The sequence below is a fragment of the Rhinatrema bivittatum genome, chromosome 3 (genome assembly GCF_901001135.1).
Source record: "Rhinatrema bivittatum chromosome 3, aRhiBiv1.1, whole genome shotgun sequence".
NCBI lineage: Eukaryota > Metazoa > Chordata > Amphibia > Gymnophiona > Rhinatrematidae > Rhinatrema > Rhinatrema bivittatum.
The window spans coordinates 391,130,515-391,152,030 of NC_042617.1; the positions used below are offsets into that span (position 1 = coordinate 391,130,515).

At 45.8% G+C, this 21,516-nt stretch overlaps 1 protein-coding gene across 4 annotated transcripts in view; it reads right to left on the reverse strand.

Moving 5' to 3' along the window:
* OGFRL1 (opioid growth factor receptor like 1) overlaps window positions 1–21,516 on the reverse strand; it is a 52,144-nt gene that overhangs the window by 6,056 nt on the left and 24,572 nt on the right. For 3 of the 4 annotated variants that reach the window (XM_029595640.1, XM_029595639.1, XM_029595642.1), the window contains exons 4-6: window positions 17,598–17,676; window positions 17,428–17,494; window positions 10,497–10,642 (exon numbers count right to left, since the gene is read on the reverse strand). In XM_029595640.1, coding sequence (XP_029451500.1) covers window positions 10,497–10,642; window positions 17,428–17,494; window positions 17,598–17,676 — 292 coding nt within the window. The remainder of the gene's footprint in view (window positions 1–10,496; window positions 10,643–17,427; window positions 17,495–17,597; window positions 17,677–21,516) is intronic. The other variant, XM_029595643.1, reaches the window with a different exon arrangement.

Consider the following 21,516-nt stretch of genomic DNA (forward strand, 5'->3'; position numbering starts at 1 on the left):
ACAGAAAGAATGATCTAAAGAAAAGCTGACATCACTTTCAGAAAGAAGGCATAGGCCAAACAGACACAAAACATTTCTCTCCAGTACAGAGCCTGAAGCTCAAATATTGTAAGCTGAACAGATTGCTAAGGGAACATTGCTTCTAATTTAAGAATCATAAGTGATACCCATTTCAGAGGCTAAAAGGAAAGCTTACCAATGTCCTCTGAACCAGACTGAAGTCCTACTGAGGGACCAGAGGCCAAAAGGGAGGTTATAGCTTTTTAACTACACAAAGAAAAATGGGGGACATACAATAGGAAACCACTGAAATAGGACATAACTGTGATTTGAATTTAGAGAAATCAAGGCCCAAACCCTTATCCAAGCCTCTCTCAAGGAAGCTAAAAATACACAGGAAACCAGAAGTATGGAGAAACTGACCAATTCTTGCAGAATGACAAGGATACACCAAACTTGAAAATACCCCAAAAAGTATTCTCTTGTGGGCCTACGGTAGGGTGGAAAACATTGAATAGCAGCATTTTTTCTTCAAGCTTGACCTTTTGAGAGTCACATTGTGAGTTAAACAGAAAATAAAATTTGCCATCGTTATCAAGCACTGTCCCAAAAGGCTCTGTGCATCTGGTAGATGCCAGGGAAAGAGGATCTGAGCCATATCTGATTTGCAAACCAGGTTTCCCAACGTCAAAACAGAGCCACCAGAACCAAACAATCGTTCATCTTTGAGATCCTTCGACAAATCTACCGATCAGAGACCAAAGAGGTAACACAGAAAGAAAATCCCCTCTTGGTCAAGGCTGAACAAGAGCACTTGACAAACTCTGGCATTACTGCAAACTGCCATTAGATCCACGTGAGATCTGCCCACCTGAGCACTATCCCGCTGAAAAATCTCTTGGCTTAGTTTCCAATTGCCTGGATCCAGAATGTTCCTGCTCAGAAGATCAGCCTGTCCATTCTCCTGACCTATAATGTAAGCCTCTGACAAAAGCTGCAGATTCAAATCTACAAAATCCTTACCAGCCAAGGAAAAGAAGGTGGTTCTCCTCAGACACACCTAGTACTGCTGGCTTCATTTTTGTATAGTACTCTGACTTCTGTCACCTTGAATAAGAGGACAAAAAACAGGCACGGGACTAATCTTATTACCTTGGGTTTTCAACCAGTTGATGGAACAAACTCTTTTCTTTGGAGATCAGAATTCTTGAACCAACTGTTCCCAATAATGCGCTCTTCAATCTGACACCCATCTGCCATGATTAGAATCCAGGATTGGGGGGAACAAATTCATACCCCATAACAGACTCTGAGGCAACAACCAATAAGGCTGTCCCTTACCATTTCAGGCAAAAAAATGACCATAGAGACAGGAGAGAGAATTGAAAGGGCATCATGTGGACCTTGGCTCATGAAACTAGATCCAAAATGGTTGTCCCGAAACAGAGGATTTGATGATATCATCAAGCTCTTGGAAATTCTATAATAGCGAGGCTTCACACTTGCCACACTGATATGTCCAACCTAAGGCATATCTGACCTAACACCTTGTCAAAGAAGGCTCCCAGATTGAGTTTTGCAGAAATTGAAAGGACAAAAGCTTCCCTTTATAAAGCTGGATTACCAAGCTAAAGTCTTCTGTTGAATACCTTGAGAAAGCACAGTTGCTTACCTGTAAATAGGTGTTCTCCTAAGACAGCAGGATGTTAGTCCTCACATGCGGGTGACATCATCTGATGGAGCCCGGCACAGAAAAGTTTTGTCAAAGTTTCTAGAAGCTTTGACCAGCACACTGAGCATGCCCAGCATTCTGCTATCCGCGCATCCATGCGAGGTCCCCCTTCAGTCTTGTAATATAGATGAAAAATACAAGCAAAAAAAATAAAACAAACCGAAAGGAGAACCCAACTCGGTGAGGCAGCAGGCGGGATTCCTGAGGATTAACATCCTGCTGTCCTATGAGAACATCTGTTACAAGTAAGCACCTGCACTTTCTTCTAGGACAAGCATGATGGTAGTCCTCACATATGTGTGAGTACCAAGCTCCAGACTGGCCCAAAAAACAAGAAGGGAGTCGGTCTAGCAAAGCTGTGAGGGATGTAAACACAGAGAAGCCGAAGGTCCTCAAAAGTATTTATTGGTAAACAACAATTCCGTGAATGCCCAACAACTGCGGCACCATGGGCCGAAAAGGGACTGTCTAGTTCTCATAGAAGGAAAAGTTGGGTTCAGGACTGAAACAGGTTGCGGAGGATGGATTGACCAAAGGCACTGTCCTGATGCCCGTTCTTGTCCAAACAGTAATGAGCCGCAAACTTGTGAAGAGAACTCCAGGTTGCAGCCCGGCAAATCTCAGCAACGGGGACTGTGCGCAGATGAGCTACCAATGCCGCCATGGCCAGCACACAGTGACCTTTCACTCTGCCGGCAAGTAGAAGGCCTGCCTGCTGAGAGCAAAAGGCAAAGCAATCCGCCAACCCATTCGACAGGGTCTGCTTACCCAGTCTGTTGGAATCAAAAGATTTGAAGAACTGGGTGGATTGTCTGTGGCTGGCTGTACGATCCAGAAAGAAAGCCAAGGCCCTTCTGCAGTCCAAGGTATGAAGGGGTCACTCCCCCGAGTTGGAATGAGGCCTGGGGAAGAAAGTGGGTAACACAATAGACTGATTAAGGTGGAAATCTGATACCACCTTGGGTAGGAACTTCGGATGCGTATGCAACACCACACGATCATGGAAGAACTTTGTGTATGGTGGGTAGGTCACCAAAGCTTGAAGCTCACTGATCCTACAAGCAGAAGTAATCATCACCAGGAACAAAACTTTCCAGGTGAGGAACTTCAGATTGCAAGACCACAGTGGCTCAAAAGGAGGTCGCATGAGCCGTGACAGGACAATGTTGAGGTCCCAGGCTGTGACAGGATGATGAAGAGTGGGCTTCAGCTGGAGGAGGCCCCGCATGAACAGGCCTACCAAAGGTTGCGTGGAAACCGGTGTGCCAGCGACACCCCGATGGTACGTACTGAAAGCACTCAGGTGGACCCTGACTGAGCTGGTCTGAAGTCCAGACTCTGAGAAGTGAAACAGCTAGTCCAACAGCTGAGGGAAGGGGCAGGAGAAGGGATCCAAGCCATGCCTTGCACACCAGATGGAAAATCTTTTCCACTTCAAGCTATAGGACTTTCTGTTGGAGGCTTTTGGGACACCACCAGTACCTGGGAGATGCAGACAGAGAGTGCCAGAGGCTGAAAGACTATGCGCTCAATATCCAAGCTGTCAGGGCCAATGCCAGGAGGTTAGGATGGCACAGGGTGCCCTGATTCTGAAAGATGAGATCAGGTGCCATCCCCAGCCGTATGAGGGCCCGCACCGACAAGTCCTGCAGAAGCGGGAATCAGACTTGACGTGGCCAAAAGGGCGCCACCAGGATCATGGTCAAACTGTCCTGTTGAAGCTTCAGCAATGTCTTCAGCAGGAGCGGCAGAGGGGGATACGTGTATAGCAGGCCTCTTCCCTAGTGGAGGGAGAATGCATCACAGGCCAGATGTCCGTTCCCCAAAAACAGGGAGCAGAACTTGTTCACTTTGTAGTTGTGAGGTGAGGCAAAATGGTCCATATCTGGTGTGCCTCAGTGGCGAAACAGCTCGGCCACCACCTCTGGGTGGAGGGACCACTCGTGAGGCTGAAAAGAGCGGCTTAAGCGATCCGCCAGGACATTCAGATAACCTGGCAGGTACGTGGCACGCAGACATCCCCTGTGAGAGGACCCAAGTTCACATTTGCACCGCCTCCAGACACTGCAGGAATGAGCCCGTACCTCCCTGCTTGTTGATATACCACAATCGCAACTTGGTTGCACATCCGAATCAGGACTTCTTTGGATGATGACTGGTCCCTGAACGCCCACAAGGCATACCGGATTGCACAAAGCTCCAAGACGTTTGCCTCCGAAGCCCACTGTCAGATAATCCAGAGATCTTGCATGTGGATACCGTTCACATGGGCTCCCCAGCCCTGAGGGAAAGCATCGGTAGTGAGAATCGCCTGGGGCAGAGAGGGTTGGAAGGGAAGTCCTTTTTCCAGGTTGGAAAGATCTTTTCACCAGGATAGAGACACTGGCAGAGGGTCCGTGATTGCAACAGGAGCCTCGAGATCCTGTGAAGCTTGTCGCCACTAGGACCACAAGGTCCACTGGGCCCTCGTCATGCAGAGGCAAGCCAGAGGGGTCACATGGACAGAGGCCACCATGTGGCCCAGCAGAGGGAGAAAGTGGGCTGGTACCCTCCGGCTGCTCCGGATAAGGTCAGCCAGCAAGGCAAGGGCGACTGCTCGGTCCCTGGGCAAAATATGCCCAGGGTCCAGTTTGGAGCCTATGAAATCCAGCTGAGGAGGCGGGCAGAAATGAGACTTGGGGAAGTTAATAACAAACCCCAAAGCCTGCAGCATCTACACCGTCAGGGCCAGAGCATGGAAGGCTCCTGAGCGGGAGTCACTCTTGAGTAACCAGTCATGCAGGTAGGGGAACACGTACCCCAAGCTACACCTGAGGAAAGCAGCCAACACTGCTAAGCATTTGGTAAAAACGTGGGGGGGCCATTGCCAGCCCGAAGGACATCACTTTGTATTGGTAATGTGCTTTCCCCACCACGAAGCGGAGGTACTTCTGGTGACTGGGGAAGATAGCAATGTGCACATAAGCCTCTGAGATCGAGGGAGCAAAGCAAGTCTCCTTCTCTGAGGAGCGGGAGCAGCATGCCCAGAAAGACAATCTTGAACTTTTCTCTGACAAGGAACTTGCTCAATGCCCGGAGGTCGAGAATGGGGCGCAAGCCACCATTCTTTTTCAGAATGAGGAAATACCTTGAATAGAACCCTCGGTCCTGCTAAAGGCGAGGGACCGGTTCCACTGCGCCCGCCACAAGAGTTCCGTCTGAAGTATGACCTGATGGGCGGTCAAACCCCACGATAGACATGGGGGAGAGGTCTCCGGGAGCCGACAAATTTAGACAGTACCCCTGTCTGATGATATTAAGGACCCATTGGTCCGACGTGATCTCTTCTCAGCGATGGGTGAAGATCAAAGCCTGCCTCCGACCGAGGGATCTGACATCAGGGGTACTGTCAACTGACCTTCACTCCCTCGCCGCCAGTCAAATGTCTGTAGCCGGGGCTTGCTGGGGCACTGAGGCCTAGGCACTTGCTGCTGGCGAGGGTGGCCCCTGGAGCTGGTGAAAGGCATGCAAGCCTGGAGGCTGAAGGATAATATTTCCTCTGCCTGTAGAAGGGCTTCCGGAATCCTGACCTAGAGGACTTCCTGGCCAAAGATGGGTGTAAGAAGTGCTAGTGGAAAGTTGTTGAAGGGTGTCATGATGGTCTTTCAACTGTGCTACCGCATCCCAGACTTTTTCACCTGTGCAGGGGAGATCAGCTAGCCTATCCTGATCTCCGGCCAGAGGTCAGAGGCTCTGATCCATGCCATTCACCTGGCACAGATGCCAACCGCAGTTACGCAGGCCGCCATCTTGAATACATCATAGGTGCTTCCTGGCCTCAAGACCCAGCAGGACAATGGTCGAGAGGGCCTCCTGTTGTTGAGGTAGGTCCTCTGCGAAGTCCTGGACCCGTTTCCAGAGACTGCGATTATATTGGGTCATATAAAGCTGGTAGGCGGCGATGCAGGCCACCAGCATGGCATCTTGGGAGACTTTCCTGCCTAGGGCATCTAGCTCCCTGTGCTCACATCCCGAAGGGGCGGAGGCATGGATGCAGGAACGCCGGGCCTTTTTCAAGGTGGACTCCATGACCACCGACTGGTGGGGGAGGTGCCGCTTCTCAAACCCCACGGCCTGCTGCACCAAGTAGGTAGCATCAGCCTATTGACAGGGGAGATAGAAATGGGGTGCTCCCACATGCAGAGGAAGAGGTCCTTGAAAATGTCATGGATAGGAACCGCCATGATCTCCTTAGGAGCATCGGTGAACTGGAGAACCTCCAGCATCTTATGTGGCGCGTCCTCTTCAGTGAGCAGTTGAAAGGGGTTGGCCTCAGCCATGGCCCTGACAAATCCTACAAAGGACAGGTCCTCGGGGGGGGGGGGGGGGGGGGGGGGGGAGTCATCACTCCAAGGGTCGTAAGGCCCTTTCTCCTCACTAGGACCAGTGTGTGCCATGGGCGAGGTCCGTGAGGGGCATCAGCACTGGGTTCTGATGGCTTTGGAGGCCTCGAGGGCACAATGGGAATCAAATGATTCCCCCGGCATCAAGGGGACCGAAGGCCGCGGGAAGCCCCTAGGACCTGGCAAGGGCTCAGGGAACCGTGGTCTGGGAAACATGGTACCAGCAGTCTCTTCCTCCTCTGAGGACCTGAGAATCGGGAGCGCTCAGGTGGAGGGCATCTGTGGCCGCTGGGGAACAGAAGGTCCCTCGGGCTGCGTCGGAAGGGCACCCAGGAAGATGCCCAAATGCTCCAGCAAGGATGCTAGCATTGATGGCAAAGGCTCAGGCACCGGTGTGGGGGCCGGTGGCACTGGCAGCTCAATGCTCTGGAGAGCCTTAAGCATCACGAACTGCACCCTGTGGTCCAATTCCTCCTGAAAGTTCAGAGTGGCCAGGACTGAGAGAGGGGGACAAGGTATCACTGGCTCTATCGTGGGTCTCAGAGGTGGCACAGTGCCTGGCACCGATGGCTGTGGGGAATGCCTCGGACTACCAAGGGCATCGAAGGATGGGACCTCCAATGGACAGTGTTGCTTCGGTGGCGGCCCGGAGGCTGCTGCTGTGGAACCAGAGCCATGCATCAACGGTGACCAGTGGCAATGCTTACAGGACCTCCCTCGATGCTTGGCCCAGTCTTTCCCTGGCGCTGAGGAAGTGGAAGATCCCGATGTCTGGGAGAGTGGGGAAATCACCGAGGATCTATCACCTTCCCTGCGATACTTGGAGGTACTGGCGAGAGGAACAGCCAGGGGAAGTGTATCAAGGAGCTCCCCGCAACCTCTCAGCATCAATGGAGCTGATGCAGGAGTGGAAGTAGACTTAGGGGCCCCAATAAGTTTCTCCATCTTGTCGAGGCGCACCAGACGACCTTTGGGAGTCATCTGATCACAGAGATGACACCCACGGACATCGTGCGAGGCCGCCAGCCTGAGGATACAAACCTCATGCGGATCAGTGATAGACATGATCCACGGTAGGCAGGGGTGGGCAAGTCCGGTCCTCTAGGGCTGCAAAACCAGTCGGGTTTTCAGGATACCCCTAATGAATATGCATGAAACAGATTTGTATACAACTGAGGCAATGTGTATGCAGGTCTCTCATGCATATTCATTAAGGATATCCTGAAAACCCGACTGGTTTGCGGCCCTCGAGGACCGGAATTGCCCACCCATGACGGTAGGGATGTGCATCGTTTTTTTGATGGATGAAAATATTGTATGATATTTTCTAATCAGTCATGTATTGGGGGTCCCCAAATATGATAGAAAAACCCCACGAAATTTGCGTGGATTTTCTTATCGTTTTGGGGGGGGGGAAGAAAGGGCTCACTGGAACCCCCCCCAAACACACCCCGACCCTTTAGATCTAATTATTTATAATCCCCCACCCTTGCGACCCCCACCAAACTTTCCTAAAGTACCTGGTGGTCCAGCAGGGGTCCCAGGAGCACTCTCCCGCTCTCGGGCAGTCGGCTGCCAGTAAACAAAATGGCGCCGATGGCCCTTTGCGCTTGCCATGTGACAGGGGCTATCAGTGCCATTGCCCGGCCCCTATCACATGGTAGGAGCGCTGGCCTTCATTGCTCCTATCATGTGACAGGGGCTGGCCAATGGCACATGGTAAGCGCAAAGGGCCACTGGCGCCATTTTGTTTACTGGCAGCCGACGGTCCGAGAGCGGGAGATTGCTCCTGGGACCCCTGCTGGACCACCAGGTACTTTAGGAAAGTTTTTTTGTGTTTTTTTTTTTGGGGGGGGGGGGCGGGAGGGTGGTGGATTGTAAATAATTAGATTTAAAGGCTCAGGGTGGGGGGGGGTTGGCTCAGGACAGCCGGAAAAAAAAACGACCGGACCACGGGAAACGTAATTTCCTGCGGGTCCACGATTCCGAAACCGGAACAGATTCCGGCACCCATTTCACATCTCTAGTCCATGGGCACTGGGGACACCAACGAAAGCGGTCGACACCATTATCAAAAGACCCAGCATGTGGTTATTGACTGGCAGACACCTTGAGGCAAGAAGTCGGGAATCGACCGCAAAAGATTGTAGAAAGGGGAAAAAAGACCTACCACCAAGGAGGCACCAACCGGAGGGTCCATCAGAAGTGCTTCTTATGACCAACAGAGGACTCCTAGGTTTGTTTAGCCCCGGATGCAGAGATTACAGAAACATCAGCTGATGCTGGGAAATTATTTGAAATATTTAGTGGGAGACAGATAATTAAAAACTTACGACTTTGTTTTTGTCTCTGAACAGAGCATTTTAATTGCAAGAAAAAATACTTAAAAAATATCTTCCTTCATTCTTTCTTCACTATTTTCCCTGGATGGATGATTGAGTAGACCGGGCAACCACCTGAAAGGTGTTACGCATCCCGTCCGTGCACAGGCCTGCTCACCTTCATGGTTCCACAGCAGGTCCCGGGTCGACCTCCCTAGCGGCAGCTGCAAGCGCTTCCAGGTCCCGACGTCGGTCGCCGGGCCTTCCACTGTGCACCAGGGCTCACGCTGGAGCTCGGCGTCCTCAGCTGTGTTGGCCATGCCACTACACGCGCGGACCGCCCAGCCTTTTGTAGGGCCAAGGACGGGTCCTAGCTCCACAATGCACCCTGATTGATTCCCTGTTATAAGGAAGTCATTGCCTGCACTTCCTTGCCTTGGCAATCGGGTCAGCGTTTGTGCTAGATTGGCACTGCGTTCGTTTCTTGCTCTAATCTTGTATCAAGTCTAGTTCCCGGATCCTTCTGTTCCTACCTCCTAGTACTCCAGAGGTACTACCTGGGGAGATGAACAGGAACAGAAGGAAACTGGACTGTTTCACTGGTACTGACCTCAGCTTGTTCCTTGACCTGTCTGCCTGCTTTCTGACTCCAGTCTGTTCCTCGACCTGCCTGCCTGCGACCTCGTCTGACCTCCGGTACCTGACCTCTACTTTGTTGACCATTCCTCGGACTGACTCCTGGACTCTGACCTCTGCCTGCTTGACCTCGTCTCTAGATTCTGGCTCTGTTCCTAGCCTTATCATCGCCTATGCTCTTCTGGCCTCCATGTTACATCTGACCTCCAGTCTCGAACTTGACTGCACTCCCCTTCTGCCTGTGGGCACGCCAGACTTTCATTCTCCCAGAAGACCCTGCGAGGCCCACCTAATTCCAAGCAGCCTGGGTCCCTACGGGCTCCTCCTGGGGGGACCTCAGGCTTCCAGTGGTGAAGCTCTTCCTAGCCTCTGTCTCCTCCAGTGCTCCGCCCCCTGGTCCCTACCAGGGAGCAGTTCTCCACTGCCTCAGGACAAGGGTCCACCCCAGAGCGCAACAAAAGGTGGTCTTACATTGGTTTCCCGGCTTGCTGACACCCTTATGGTAGAATGATTTATTCAAATTATTATAGCTTTGCACTTTTTCATTATTGTCGTCTCTTATCCTGTTATTGTTTGGTTACATTTTACATGCTTAACATTAGAATCATTCACTAATATCACCTGCTATGATAGTTATGGTAAGATACACATATACCATAAGCATGGAAAAGTAATCCTTCAGAATTTAGCTTTGAAGATATCATTGGCCTTTCTTAATATTTCTACTTTTACCATCACATGTTTGGTATCCGTACCCTCGCAGAAAAGTAGTACTTACCATAAGTGATTTTAAATAGCATGCTCTGTTCCATCTGTTGGTATGGGGACAAAACCCACTTGTACGGACTGGATTGTTGTAAGCTGGATGAAATAGAAACTCTCTTACCTGGGCCTAATACTTCAACCATATACTTTTAAAACACACAAACCAATTTATAACATTGTTTTAAAGTAAAAGCTTCCATATTGAAAACCCAAAGATACAATCCTAATTCTCTCCCTCAGCGTCTAATATTCTGCTTTTCACACTTTTTCAAAGCAGATTACATTCAGGTACTGTCTGTATTTCCCTATCCCCTGGTTTGTAGCTCTAACCACCAGGCTACTCCTCCACTCCCAGAATTGCACAAAGTGCAGTTATGCAGGACTGGGGGAAGGTCACAAACCAGAAAATGAAAAGGATAGAAAAAGCAAAAAGTAAGGAAGTATAATTTAAATGGTACATTCTGGAGAGTGACAAAATATATATCTTTTGAACAAGGATGCTTCTGCATGCATCATCTACGCTCTAAGATGACAGTTCAGAGAAAAAACGCACACAGGATTCTATACCTGGCATGCACTCCCCCTCCAAATTGGAAACAAATATGCTATCGAAAGACAATGACGGGGGAAAAGGCATTTCAGAGCTGCACTGGTACTTACTCATTCAAATGCTGATACCTCTCTTGCCAATTGGCAGCTCTGGTTACATTTCCTGTTTTATTCATCAGTTTTATGCCAAAAAATTCTAGCATCATTTTGTAAGCCAAAAGCAACCTCCTGATTGCTTCCTTAGTTTTTTTGAATTCCTAATAAGAAAACGGAAAATAGAAAATTTAGGCTATGGCCAACCCCACCCCCAAATATCTATTACCAATGGGAAAGCATGTCTCAGTCAAACTGCAAAAAACCCCACCAAAAATGCCAAAATGTGAGTAATTACCAAAATGGTCCAAAAGCAACCCACATTATTCAATTAAGAAAATAATTTCTATATTTTCAAAAATTGTGTCATAAGATAAAACATCTTAAAACATTTTTGAAAGAAGAAAGTGGTCGTTTCATATAATGTAATATATAGGTACCATCCAGGTTACCCGCTTTTTGTTATAATCATAAACATACCACCATCCCCCGTTATTTTTATATACAGATCAAATAAGACTCAAAAATGTTGAACACAAAATTAGAACCGTGAAAAATATGAAAACACTGTCCCAAAATACCATAGTTTCTTCCACACAAGGTTAGACACGCAGCTCTATGTGAGTAATGGGAGACATTCGGGTTATTTGGGGAGCTCAGACCCCTGATGAAGGGCTGAATCCGAAACGTGGCCAGTTTGGGGAAGAGGAAGCGCTACCAAGTAATTTCAAAGCGTCAAGGAGATTCAAGAAACAGCACTGATGTGCAGCTAAGTAATATTAAAGGCGGTGAAAGGCGGCATCCTGCCTAATCCCCCTTTGAATAGTAAACTCCGAATTTTCCCCATTTACCTAAATACTAGCCTGAGAGAGATGATATAACACTTGAACCCAATCCACAAAATAATTCCCCAATCCCATTTTCCATAAAATCTTAAAGAGAAAAGGCCAGTGCACCCTGTCAAACGCCTTTTCAGCATCTATTGCCAATAAAACCAAGGGAATATTCTGATGCTTAGTCCACCACATTAAATTAGTGATCCTCCTCACAGTGTCGGCAGCTAGTCTGCCAGGAACAAAGCCTGACTGATCTCCACGTATTAATGGCACAACATGACCTAGGCACACGGCCAGTATCTTTGCCATAAGAACATAAGAAATTGCCATGCTGGGTCAGACCATCAAGCCCAGCATCCTGTTTCCAACAGAGGCCAAACCAGGCCACAAGAACCTGGCAAATACCCAAACACTAAGAAGAACCCTTGCTACTGATGCCAGTAATAGCAGAGGCCATTCCCTAAGTCAACTTGATTAATAGCAGTTAATGGTCTTCTCCAAGAACTTATCCAAACCTTTTTTAAACCCAGCTGTGCTACTTGCTAACTTCATGGAGTGCCCCCCCCCCCCCCAGTCCTTCTATTATCAGAAAATGTAAATAACCGATTTTTAGGTCCATATTAATTAGGGAAATGGGTCTATAGGAGCCGCAGAGGATGGTATCTCTTCCTCCTTTTGGCAAGACCATAATGCCTGCCATATTTGCCCCCAAGCCAATTCGCCCTCACCCATCAAAAAATTAAACATATCAACTATTGGACCTATGATAGCTGGTTTGAAGGTGTTGTAAAATTTGGATGAAAGCCCAACGAGTCCCGGTTCTTTTCCAGACCTGAGGTCTGAAATCACCACAATTACCTCTTCTGCTTCTATCATTCTATTTAAAAGATCCCTCAGTTCCCCAGATAAACAAGGAAGTTTTATATCTTTCAGGAAAGCATTTATGAGTTTCCTGAATATAAATGTCTTGGGCATATAAATCTGCATAAAATTGAACAAATGTTTGTGAGATCAAATGATTCTCATATAGATACTTTCCCTCTATAGATTTTAACCTTCAGAATATGATTTTGCATTGGAAAGCTAAGCTAGTGGGGGCTCTCTGATTACCACCAGCTATCTCATCTATTTCATAACACACTCTTTAGAGGGGGCATGGATAATCCACAACTCACAGCTTGGGAACGTCAAGGGCTTACTACCTTTGGACAGGCTCTTACAGGCACCACTGAGCGTGCATATGAGGCTCTGACCTTGCCAGGCCCTCTGGAAATCGGACAAGTACTTGCCTATGCCCAGATCCTCCACTTCTTATCTACCCTGATACATGCTAATAAGGTACCCGACCAAAACACTCTGAGTCCTTTTGCGAGCACTCTGGCAGAATGAAGGGCATTCTCTCCAAGATTTATAAATTACTGAATAACCTTTCTCCTTACTCGGCTACTCACATAAAGGCATGGAATAGGGATCTGGGGGATGAAATTGAGCAGGGAGAATGGGACATAATATTTTTTCAATTATCCAAAGTGTCGATTGCTGCCAACATAGGTGGCACTTGACTCCAAAGAAACTTCATAGAATGATTTCTACAATTTCAAATGTATGTTGGCGAGGGTGCGGTCACATAGCCACTTATATTCATATATGGTGGCAATGTCCGAAGGCACTTTTATTCTGGAAAGGGGTCTCTGATTGGCTAAACACGGTGGTACCTGGCATACGGGATTTGAATCCTAAATGTGTCCTCCTACATGCTCCTATCGAAGGCTATCCTAACTATACCAGTAGATTCTTCACACAAGTCTTTATAGCAGCTAAGGCTGAATTAGCTAAGGCTTGGAAATCACCAGACATACCATCTATGGCTGTGGCCCTTCATAGATTACACAGTCAATACCACTTGTCTTACCTTACAGCCGTGAAACATGATACCATGAAGGCCTTTCAGGCTATTTCGCAACCCATGGTATATTGGTTACATACTCAGAACATGTCACCCCCGGAGGCGGGTATATAGATCACGGACTCGGGGTATACATTTACTGACATGCTGATTAGCTGTTTGAATAACCATTGACAAAAATCACAGAGCCGAATAAGACCGTTCAAAGTACTTTATTTCATATATAAGAGTCTTGGAAAGGTGGGGAGGGGGGATGGGGTGTTATGTATATTAAAATGGAGGAAATTATGTACATATATTGGCATATACCACATTACGCAGTGTAGCGATGTACTCAAGAACTATGTCACTACAATATATGGGGAATTAGTGTATTGGCCATATATTTCATTTGCTTACTTTTTCTGTACGGGATCTGAACCTATGTATGAATATAATTGACTCAGTTCTTTTTACTCTGTTGTACTATCGCTATGTTTAATACAGTATATGTATTACAAATTAAAAAAAAAAAATGAATATGATTTTGCATATCCCTTGATTTCAATCTATGAGCCAGGATTTTTCCCACCTTATTGCCAAATTCAAAAAAATTTTGATTTACTCTATCCTACTGCATGGCTATCTCCGCCAAGTCTAAGTTACGAAGATCTTGTTTCGCTGATTCAAGCAAGGCTAAAGTAGACCCCTCTCTATGCCTAAGCTCGTTTAGCTGTTTTATGCATTAAAGAAACTCTCAACTTAACATTCTCTTTCTTCAAGATGCAGATCTAGAAATAAACTGACCCTTCAAAACTGCCTTCAGGCCCTCCCCGTTATGATTAATAGCTAAATATTCTTCAATGGCAGATAAAATTTCCACTACAAATGATTTGAAGATCAATATCTCTTTGTTTAGTCTCCAAAATGTTTTATCCACACAATCCCTCCCAAACTGGAGCTCCATCCAGACTGGGGCATGGTCGGACCAAGTGATATTGCCAATCCCAGATCCTAATGAGCGACCCACCAGAAGCTTATCTAATAAGATGAAATCCACCCTGGAATATGAGGAGTGCACTTTAGAATAAAAGGGAATAATCTTTCTCTGTCAGATGCTGTAGCCTTCATATATCCACCAAGTTCCAGTCAGTAAGTAAAGATTTGAGCTTAGCCCTCTGAGCTCTACTCACCCCACTAGAATTATCCAAAAAGAGTATCTGGACATAGTCTCCCCCAATAATCAAATGAACTTCCGCCCAACCAGCTAGAGTTCTGGACAAAGAGACAACCCCCCCCCCCCTGTGAAACATTGGGGGGCGTATATATTAACAAGGAGTGAGAAGTTCCCTTTGGATATTTACCTTTAGAATGAGAAATCTTCCTAAGAGCTACCTTCATATTTACCACTAATTGTTTGGAGAATAGAATCACTACTCCCCCATATTTATTATTTTTTGTGGCCAGGGCAAAGAATTGAATCGGGCAGGCTCATCTGCATAAGTCTTTCATACCATACTTTTAAGTGCTTCTCTTGACAGAAGATCACATTGGCCTTCATATTCCCAGCTTCTTTCACCATGAACTCTCTCTTTAAGGGGGCATTTAGACCTTTAACATTCAGTGACACTATTTTTAAAAACTTACCATCAGAAAAACTTTCTCTCCTCCCTTACCAGAGAATTAAACTGACCAGTCACCCCTTCCTCCCTGTCAGACTGAACTATGCAACCCCAGCATGACTCTATAGGCCTAGCCCATCTCTTCCAACCCATAAGCTGCCTGCCTAACCCCCCCCCCACACCTATAATGAGAGGACCCCATCATCATACCCCTGACTCCCCAAATAACAGTAAGAAAACTCACCAGCCCCTAATTCAGATAACTATACAAGAAAACATTGAGGAAAACACAGAACAGTAGCATCAGCTCTTATAGTCCTCATGATCAATATCCCCCCATTTAAATATCACGTCTTCACCAATGCCCACCAATAAACCATTTAGCAATGGATTAGTGATTAAGCAGCCAACAAGGCGATACCAAACCCACAGTCCCCGTAGTCTCCTTAACCACTCGCTGTTCTAGGTGACGAAGGACTCCTCGACTGATGCCTTAAATCTTCTCCCGGAACCTGGGATCCACTGTCATTGCGGTTGCTCAATTCTTCTTTTCTGTTGAAAATTATGGTCCACTTGCTGTTCTTTGGTTATGGAAACAGTGAGCCCCGCTGCGCAAGAACATCGCGGCAGCTGCTATGAACTTCACCCTGGCTGATTTGCCTTGAAAAGTAAAAAAAAAAAAAAAAGTCCAAAAGGAAATAACCACCTATAGCTAATAGCTTCTCTCTTCAGCACTGTAATTATGCTCTTAAATTTTCTTCTTTTACGGGTAATGATGGGTGATAGATCCTGAAAGATTTCCACCTTTTGGTCCCGCCATTGAATAGACCCCAGATTTCTGGTTAGTTGTGCAACCCTTTCTTTGACCGTGAAGTTATGAAAACAGGCTATTATATCACATGGCATGTTCTGGCGTTGAGCCCCAAGCGCTCTATGTGCCCTTTCTATCTTAATTGTGGACACTGGCTCTGAGGACTCCTCTGCTCCTAAAATCGTGGCACAAATACTACGCACTGTCTCAAAACAGTCCCCAAATTCATCTGTTTCCTGTACTCCTTGAAACCTGAGATTTGCTCTCCTAAACCTGTTTTCCAGGTCCTCAAGTTTCTCCTCCAGGTCATTTGTGGTTTTTGTGACATTTGCCAACGCTTCCAGACATCCAGAGAGATCAGCAGCCTGGTCATCAAGAGGAGTTTCGGATCAGAGTCTCTGGCCCAACTCTGATGTCTCCCCGCAGTTCATTAACTATAGCTCCAAATTCATTTTTTATACCAGCCATATCTTGCTGGACCTCAGCAAACCAATGCGCAAACTCTGCTCTTGTCGGCAAACATGAGCAATCCCTGCTTGCAGCAGTGCAGATACCAACTTCAGTAGCAGCTGGCTCACAGTCTGCCACGATCTCCTCGCGGCCATCTTCCTCCACTTCCACCAACCCAGACGCATGGTGCACCTCCCAGTCCATAAAGAAGAAGTGCTTTAAATCAGGTCCTACTTTCTTCTGCGACATCGCCAGCTTTTGTAGCAACACGAACGCTGTCTTCGGGGGTTTGCAAGGAGCTTAGTGCGCATCGATGGCTAAAGATTGCAGAATTGGGTGTGGGACACCAGATTCAAGTTGCCATCTCCTATCGTGACATCACTTTTTCCCCAAAGTAGATGGATGGGATCAGAGTCAGAGAAAAGATCTCTCTCCTAGCTACAGGGCAATTTTAAAGAGAAAAGTACAAAAAAAAAAAAAAAAGACTGAGGCGGTAGCTTCTGTGGTAATGGTGTGAGAGAATGAAAAAGCAGCATGTCTGTCTTCATTTCAGTTAATGGCAAATGTATGACATCCGGGTTTTCCCTCCCGACAGGTGGTAACTCTTTCCTAAAGACCACTAATTCGCATAGGGGATCTCCAAGTGGACCCCCACCAGCTCCACGTGGATCCGTTTATCCAGAGAATGAGCACATGTGCCTCCTCACTCCTATGCACCTGCACCAGTGTCACCTCTGCTCTTGGTCCCATCCATACTACAATGCTACTTACTGACTGCTTGCTTCTCATTTTTCTCCTCAGTTCTTGCTTGCCTCTTGTACAGTGAACTCCACTAGCATACTCCTAGCTCCATACACTTCCTCCATTCCTTTTTCCTTTCAGTTTGTTCTGCTCCAGCCCTGGATGCAAAAGCTCTATTCTCCTTCCTAATCTGCTATTTTTGGTTATGCACAGGCTGCAGTGCCATTATCAGTTATCACCAGACCTCCCAAATGATCATTCTCCTGCTGATTGGGCTGGCATTACTGTCACGTAACCCTGGTAGTTCTGATCTGCCCAATGGCATGTAAACATAAAAACAAAAAAAATAAGGCAGAGGAAGTCACAAAAACAGAACCTCAAGTAATCATTGGTGTTCTGTTCACCAAGGCCTCCAACGTACAAAAATGTAGAGATGTGCAAGAAATTACGCACAACTAAATCTCTGAGGAATACCATCAAATATCCCAACCAGCCCATGATGGGGGAAAAGCCTTTACTGAAAGGAAAGATCGTAGAATCATATCATCACGCACACGTCAGAACTGCACAGATCTCACAGGATTTATATAAAAGTTCATATTACCTCAATCTCGTAAGCAGTTAACTCTTTAGCGTAGAAGTTCAAGCCTTGTTCTCTAAGGGGGAACAGCCTATGAAAAATCAGAACAAAGGATGATTTGCGGGAGTTTGCTCAGATGAACTGCAATGCTTTAAAATGAGAACATTTTTTTAAAACATTCTAATTTAACCCACCACTGGATGTAGGTGTGATTATGTTCCAGCTTGTCATAGTCACCCTTCCATTTATTTAGAATTTCTTCAATGTAAACACCTGTACAAAGAGCAACACCAACAATTTACAAAAATCACATCCAAGTGTAAACATAAGTAAAACATTAAAACGTTATCTAAATATTTCCTTTCAAAATGAAGAGGACATGCATACAGTTATCATATCTTAATTTTGGTCTAAGCTAATAGCAAGATATACAATAAAATCGACAATTTGTAAAGCTTAGTAGCAATTTCACCAGGCAAGACGACGCCTCATAGTGAAAAAGTATAATATAACAAAATAGGAACTACTCTTGAGCAAAAGTGTAATTAATAAGCACCTGTTATCCATCATACATTTTTAGTATATTAGGACAAGATGGGACATTTTTATTTTGGCTTCACTGATTACTCAAAATTAAATGTTGCAAAGAAATACAGATCCTCAGGAACAGATGGTTTTATGCTAGATTAGAAAAAGCAACAAAAGCATAAATAAATTGTGTATCTTAAAAAAAAAAATAATAATAATTTTCCCCTTTTAAATATGGGGTGGGGAGAGGGGAGTTACTGGTAAGGATTTAGATGTAATATCTTTGCCCTTTTCACAACGCTAAAATACATTAGTTGATCCTGTGAACACAAGGCTCTCCGTATCTGGGAAAATAAATTACGAAGGTGAAACAAAACTGTTTGTGTATTGATCTGTACTGGGACAGCTGCTTTTTAACATTTTTATAAATGACTTAGAGATGGGAACGAGGGAGTTCATCAGATTTGCCAATGATACAAAGTTATTCAAAGTTGTTAAAATCACAAGAAGATTGTGAAAAATTGCAGGACCACCTTGCGAGACTGGGCATGCAAATGGCAGATGGCATTTTATGTGGACAAGTTCAAAGCGATGCAGCAGGAAAAGAGCAATCTGAACTATAGCTACACAATGCATGTTTCCACACTGGGAATGCCACTGCCATGAAAATGATTCAGGCGTCGTCACAGATAATATGTTGAAATCCTCTCCTCAGTGTGCAGTGGCAGCCAAGAAAGCAACTAGAATGCTAGGAATTATTAGGAAAGAAATGGAGAATAAAACAGAGCCTATCATAATGCCTCTGTATCGCACCTGGAGTATTGTGTGGAATTCTGGTCATCACAACTCAAAAAACAGATCTGGCAGAATTACAAGAGGTACAGAGAAGAGTGACCAAAATGATAAAGGGGATGGAATGATTCCTCTATGGGGAAATGCCAATGAGGTTAAGGCTCTTCATCTTGGAGAAGAGACAGTTGAAAGAAGATATGACAGAAGTCTATAAAATAATGAATGGAGTGGAACAGGTAAATGCAAAACAGTTGTTTACTCTTTCAAAATGTACAAAACCTAGGGGGACACACAATGAATTTACTAGGCGGTACATTTAATACAAATAAGAGAAAGCAGAGTTGTTCACCTGTAACAGGTGTTCTTAGAGGACAGCAGGATGTCAGCTCTCACACATGGGTGACATCATCAGATGCAGCCCGGCACGGAACTTTGATCGCAAAGATTCTAGAGCTTTTTCACATGCTCTATTGAGCATGTGCAGTTGTAGTCATCTTTCTGCCCACTTAGGCAGAGCCTTTCAGTCCACGATATAGATAATGCATGGAGAAACCAACTCCCAGGGGAGGTGGGAAGGAAATTGTAAAGCCTGACATCTTGAAGTCCTCTGAGAATATCTGTTACAGGTAAGTAACCATCTTTCTTAAGAGGACAAACAGGATGGTAGTCCTCACACATGGGTAATTCCCAAGCTACAGGCTGTCCAAAACAGGGAAACCCCCACAGTGCTGAAGGCACCACCTTTCTCCCTTTTGTATGACAGGCAGCCAACCCATAAGCCCTTGGAGCGGGAAAAAAAAAGTTGGGTTCTACACCTCAAAGAGACCCATAGGACAGACAGACAAAACCTTGATGTGCAGCAGAGGTGCCTAAAGCAGGGGAGTGATGTTATCTCAGGGCAAGAAGCTCACTTTGCCTCACAAAAATTAATACAAGCAGCATTTCTGACAGCTAACCCTGATAAGCACCAGTAGGCCTAGATCCTCCTGGGTACAGGAAAGGGCACAAATTACCAACCAAGAGAGAGAGCTCTTGGACAAAGACCATACAATTTCCTGTTGGTGTCACAAGACAACCAAAAATCTGGGGCTAGAGAGCCCTCCAGAAAGAAAACTGTGATTCACTAGTATCTAAAGATGAAGAACAGAATATATTTGCATAATTGCACTTAATGATTTGCTGTCGGGACTAATGCGCATAAAACCTAAGCAAATGCTTGGAAGAAGTGGCAAAAAGCAAAAGGGTCTGCGGCAGATCCCATCTGCCGAACTACAAGAAAAGATCTGACAGGCCCCTGTAGGTGAGATGGCATGGAACCAAGAGTGCCAAGGAATGGAAGGGCTACCCCTCCAACGGGATTGCCACTCCAAGACTCCAAGCACAGATAGTGAGCTGCAACTGAAGCTCATCCAGTCTTGGCACTTCCTCCCATCCAGCAGAATAAACCCTGGTCAAAAGGAAAGCACCTTGGCCAATCAAGCGAAGCACGAAAAATCAAAGGCAGTACTAACTAGAATCTGGCCAAAAACAAGGAAAGTATGGTGTCCCTTTCCTTGAAGATATACAATAAGATATTTCCATTCACACCATAGCTTTTGCCTTGTCATTCCAACTGGAAGTCAGAAGAAGTGATGAATACAAGGAGCAGACCGTAGGACTGCAGGAAAAAGAAGCTGCTAGACTGTAGAAATCAATATTGGTCAACAGCCCAACAAATACTATCCCCTATAGATCCCAGCATTGAGTTGCCACCAAGGCTGATCTCTTAGTCGACAGGAACATCGTAAACAGAGTGAACCTCCCGAGGAAGAAATCTGAAACCTATTTATGAATATTCTGTAAACCCGCCCTGTACATTGGATGTGGAAGAGGTATGTATTTAAGCAGTTTTATAAATCACATACTACAAATGTGCTCATAAATTTCTCAAGAGCTAAGAAACTCACTGACTTTATACACAGTCACTAATTACAATCCAACAAGGCACAGGTATGGATACCTACCCTTCATTGCCATCTCAACCTATGTGCATCTACTTGAGTGTATATTATCAGCCCAAACATTCAAGGTATGTAAAGGTTTGAACAAGACCATTTCCTTATTTTCTTTGTTGCTATGGTTTGTGCTATTCTGTGATGCATAAAATAGTTTACATTTGAAACATTAAAAATAACAGCCATGTTTTGTCTGATCACTCATGTTTACTTAAAATGCTACATATCTTACAAATTCTGCCAGGAGGTATGTAAACGTATGAGCACAACTGTACATACTGAGAAATAAAAACAGAGATGCTGCATAAGCCAGCCCCTGTAGAAACAAACTTCATTACCAACCTGGAAACCCCCAAGGGTATCAAATCAGATTCATTCTGACCAGAACAGACTGCTCACCAATCTGGCATTGGTGTCAAAAACCTATTGTCAAGATAACTCATACTCTTCAGTAACCTTGCGGCACACCAAATGGAACAACATCTGCATGGACAAAGACTGCCTTTCTACCTGTGAACACTCCCACTGACAGGGATTTTTTTTTTTTTTTAAAGCATTTCTTGTCTATCACTCCAACGATCATGGCAAGTTACAAAACAATATGCACAATGGTTATTATACAAGACACAAGATCAAAAGAAAGTACATAAACATGGACACCTGAAAGACGAAGTGACAACCCTCAAGTGACTGCAACAAACATGTGGGACCTCTTTTGCGAGATCCTCCATCCCCTAATCCATGCAGCCATGGATATGGCGAGTTGTGTGAACATAAAAAAGTCATTCGGGATGCAGAG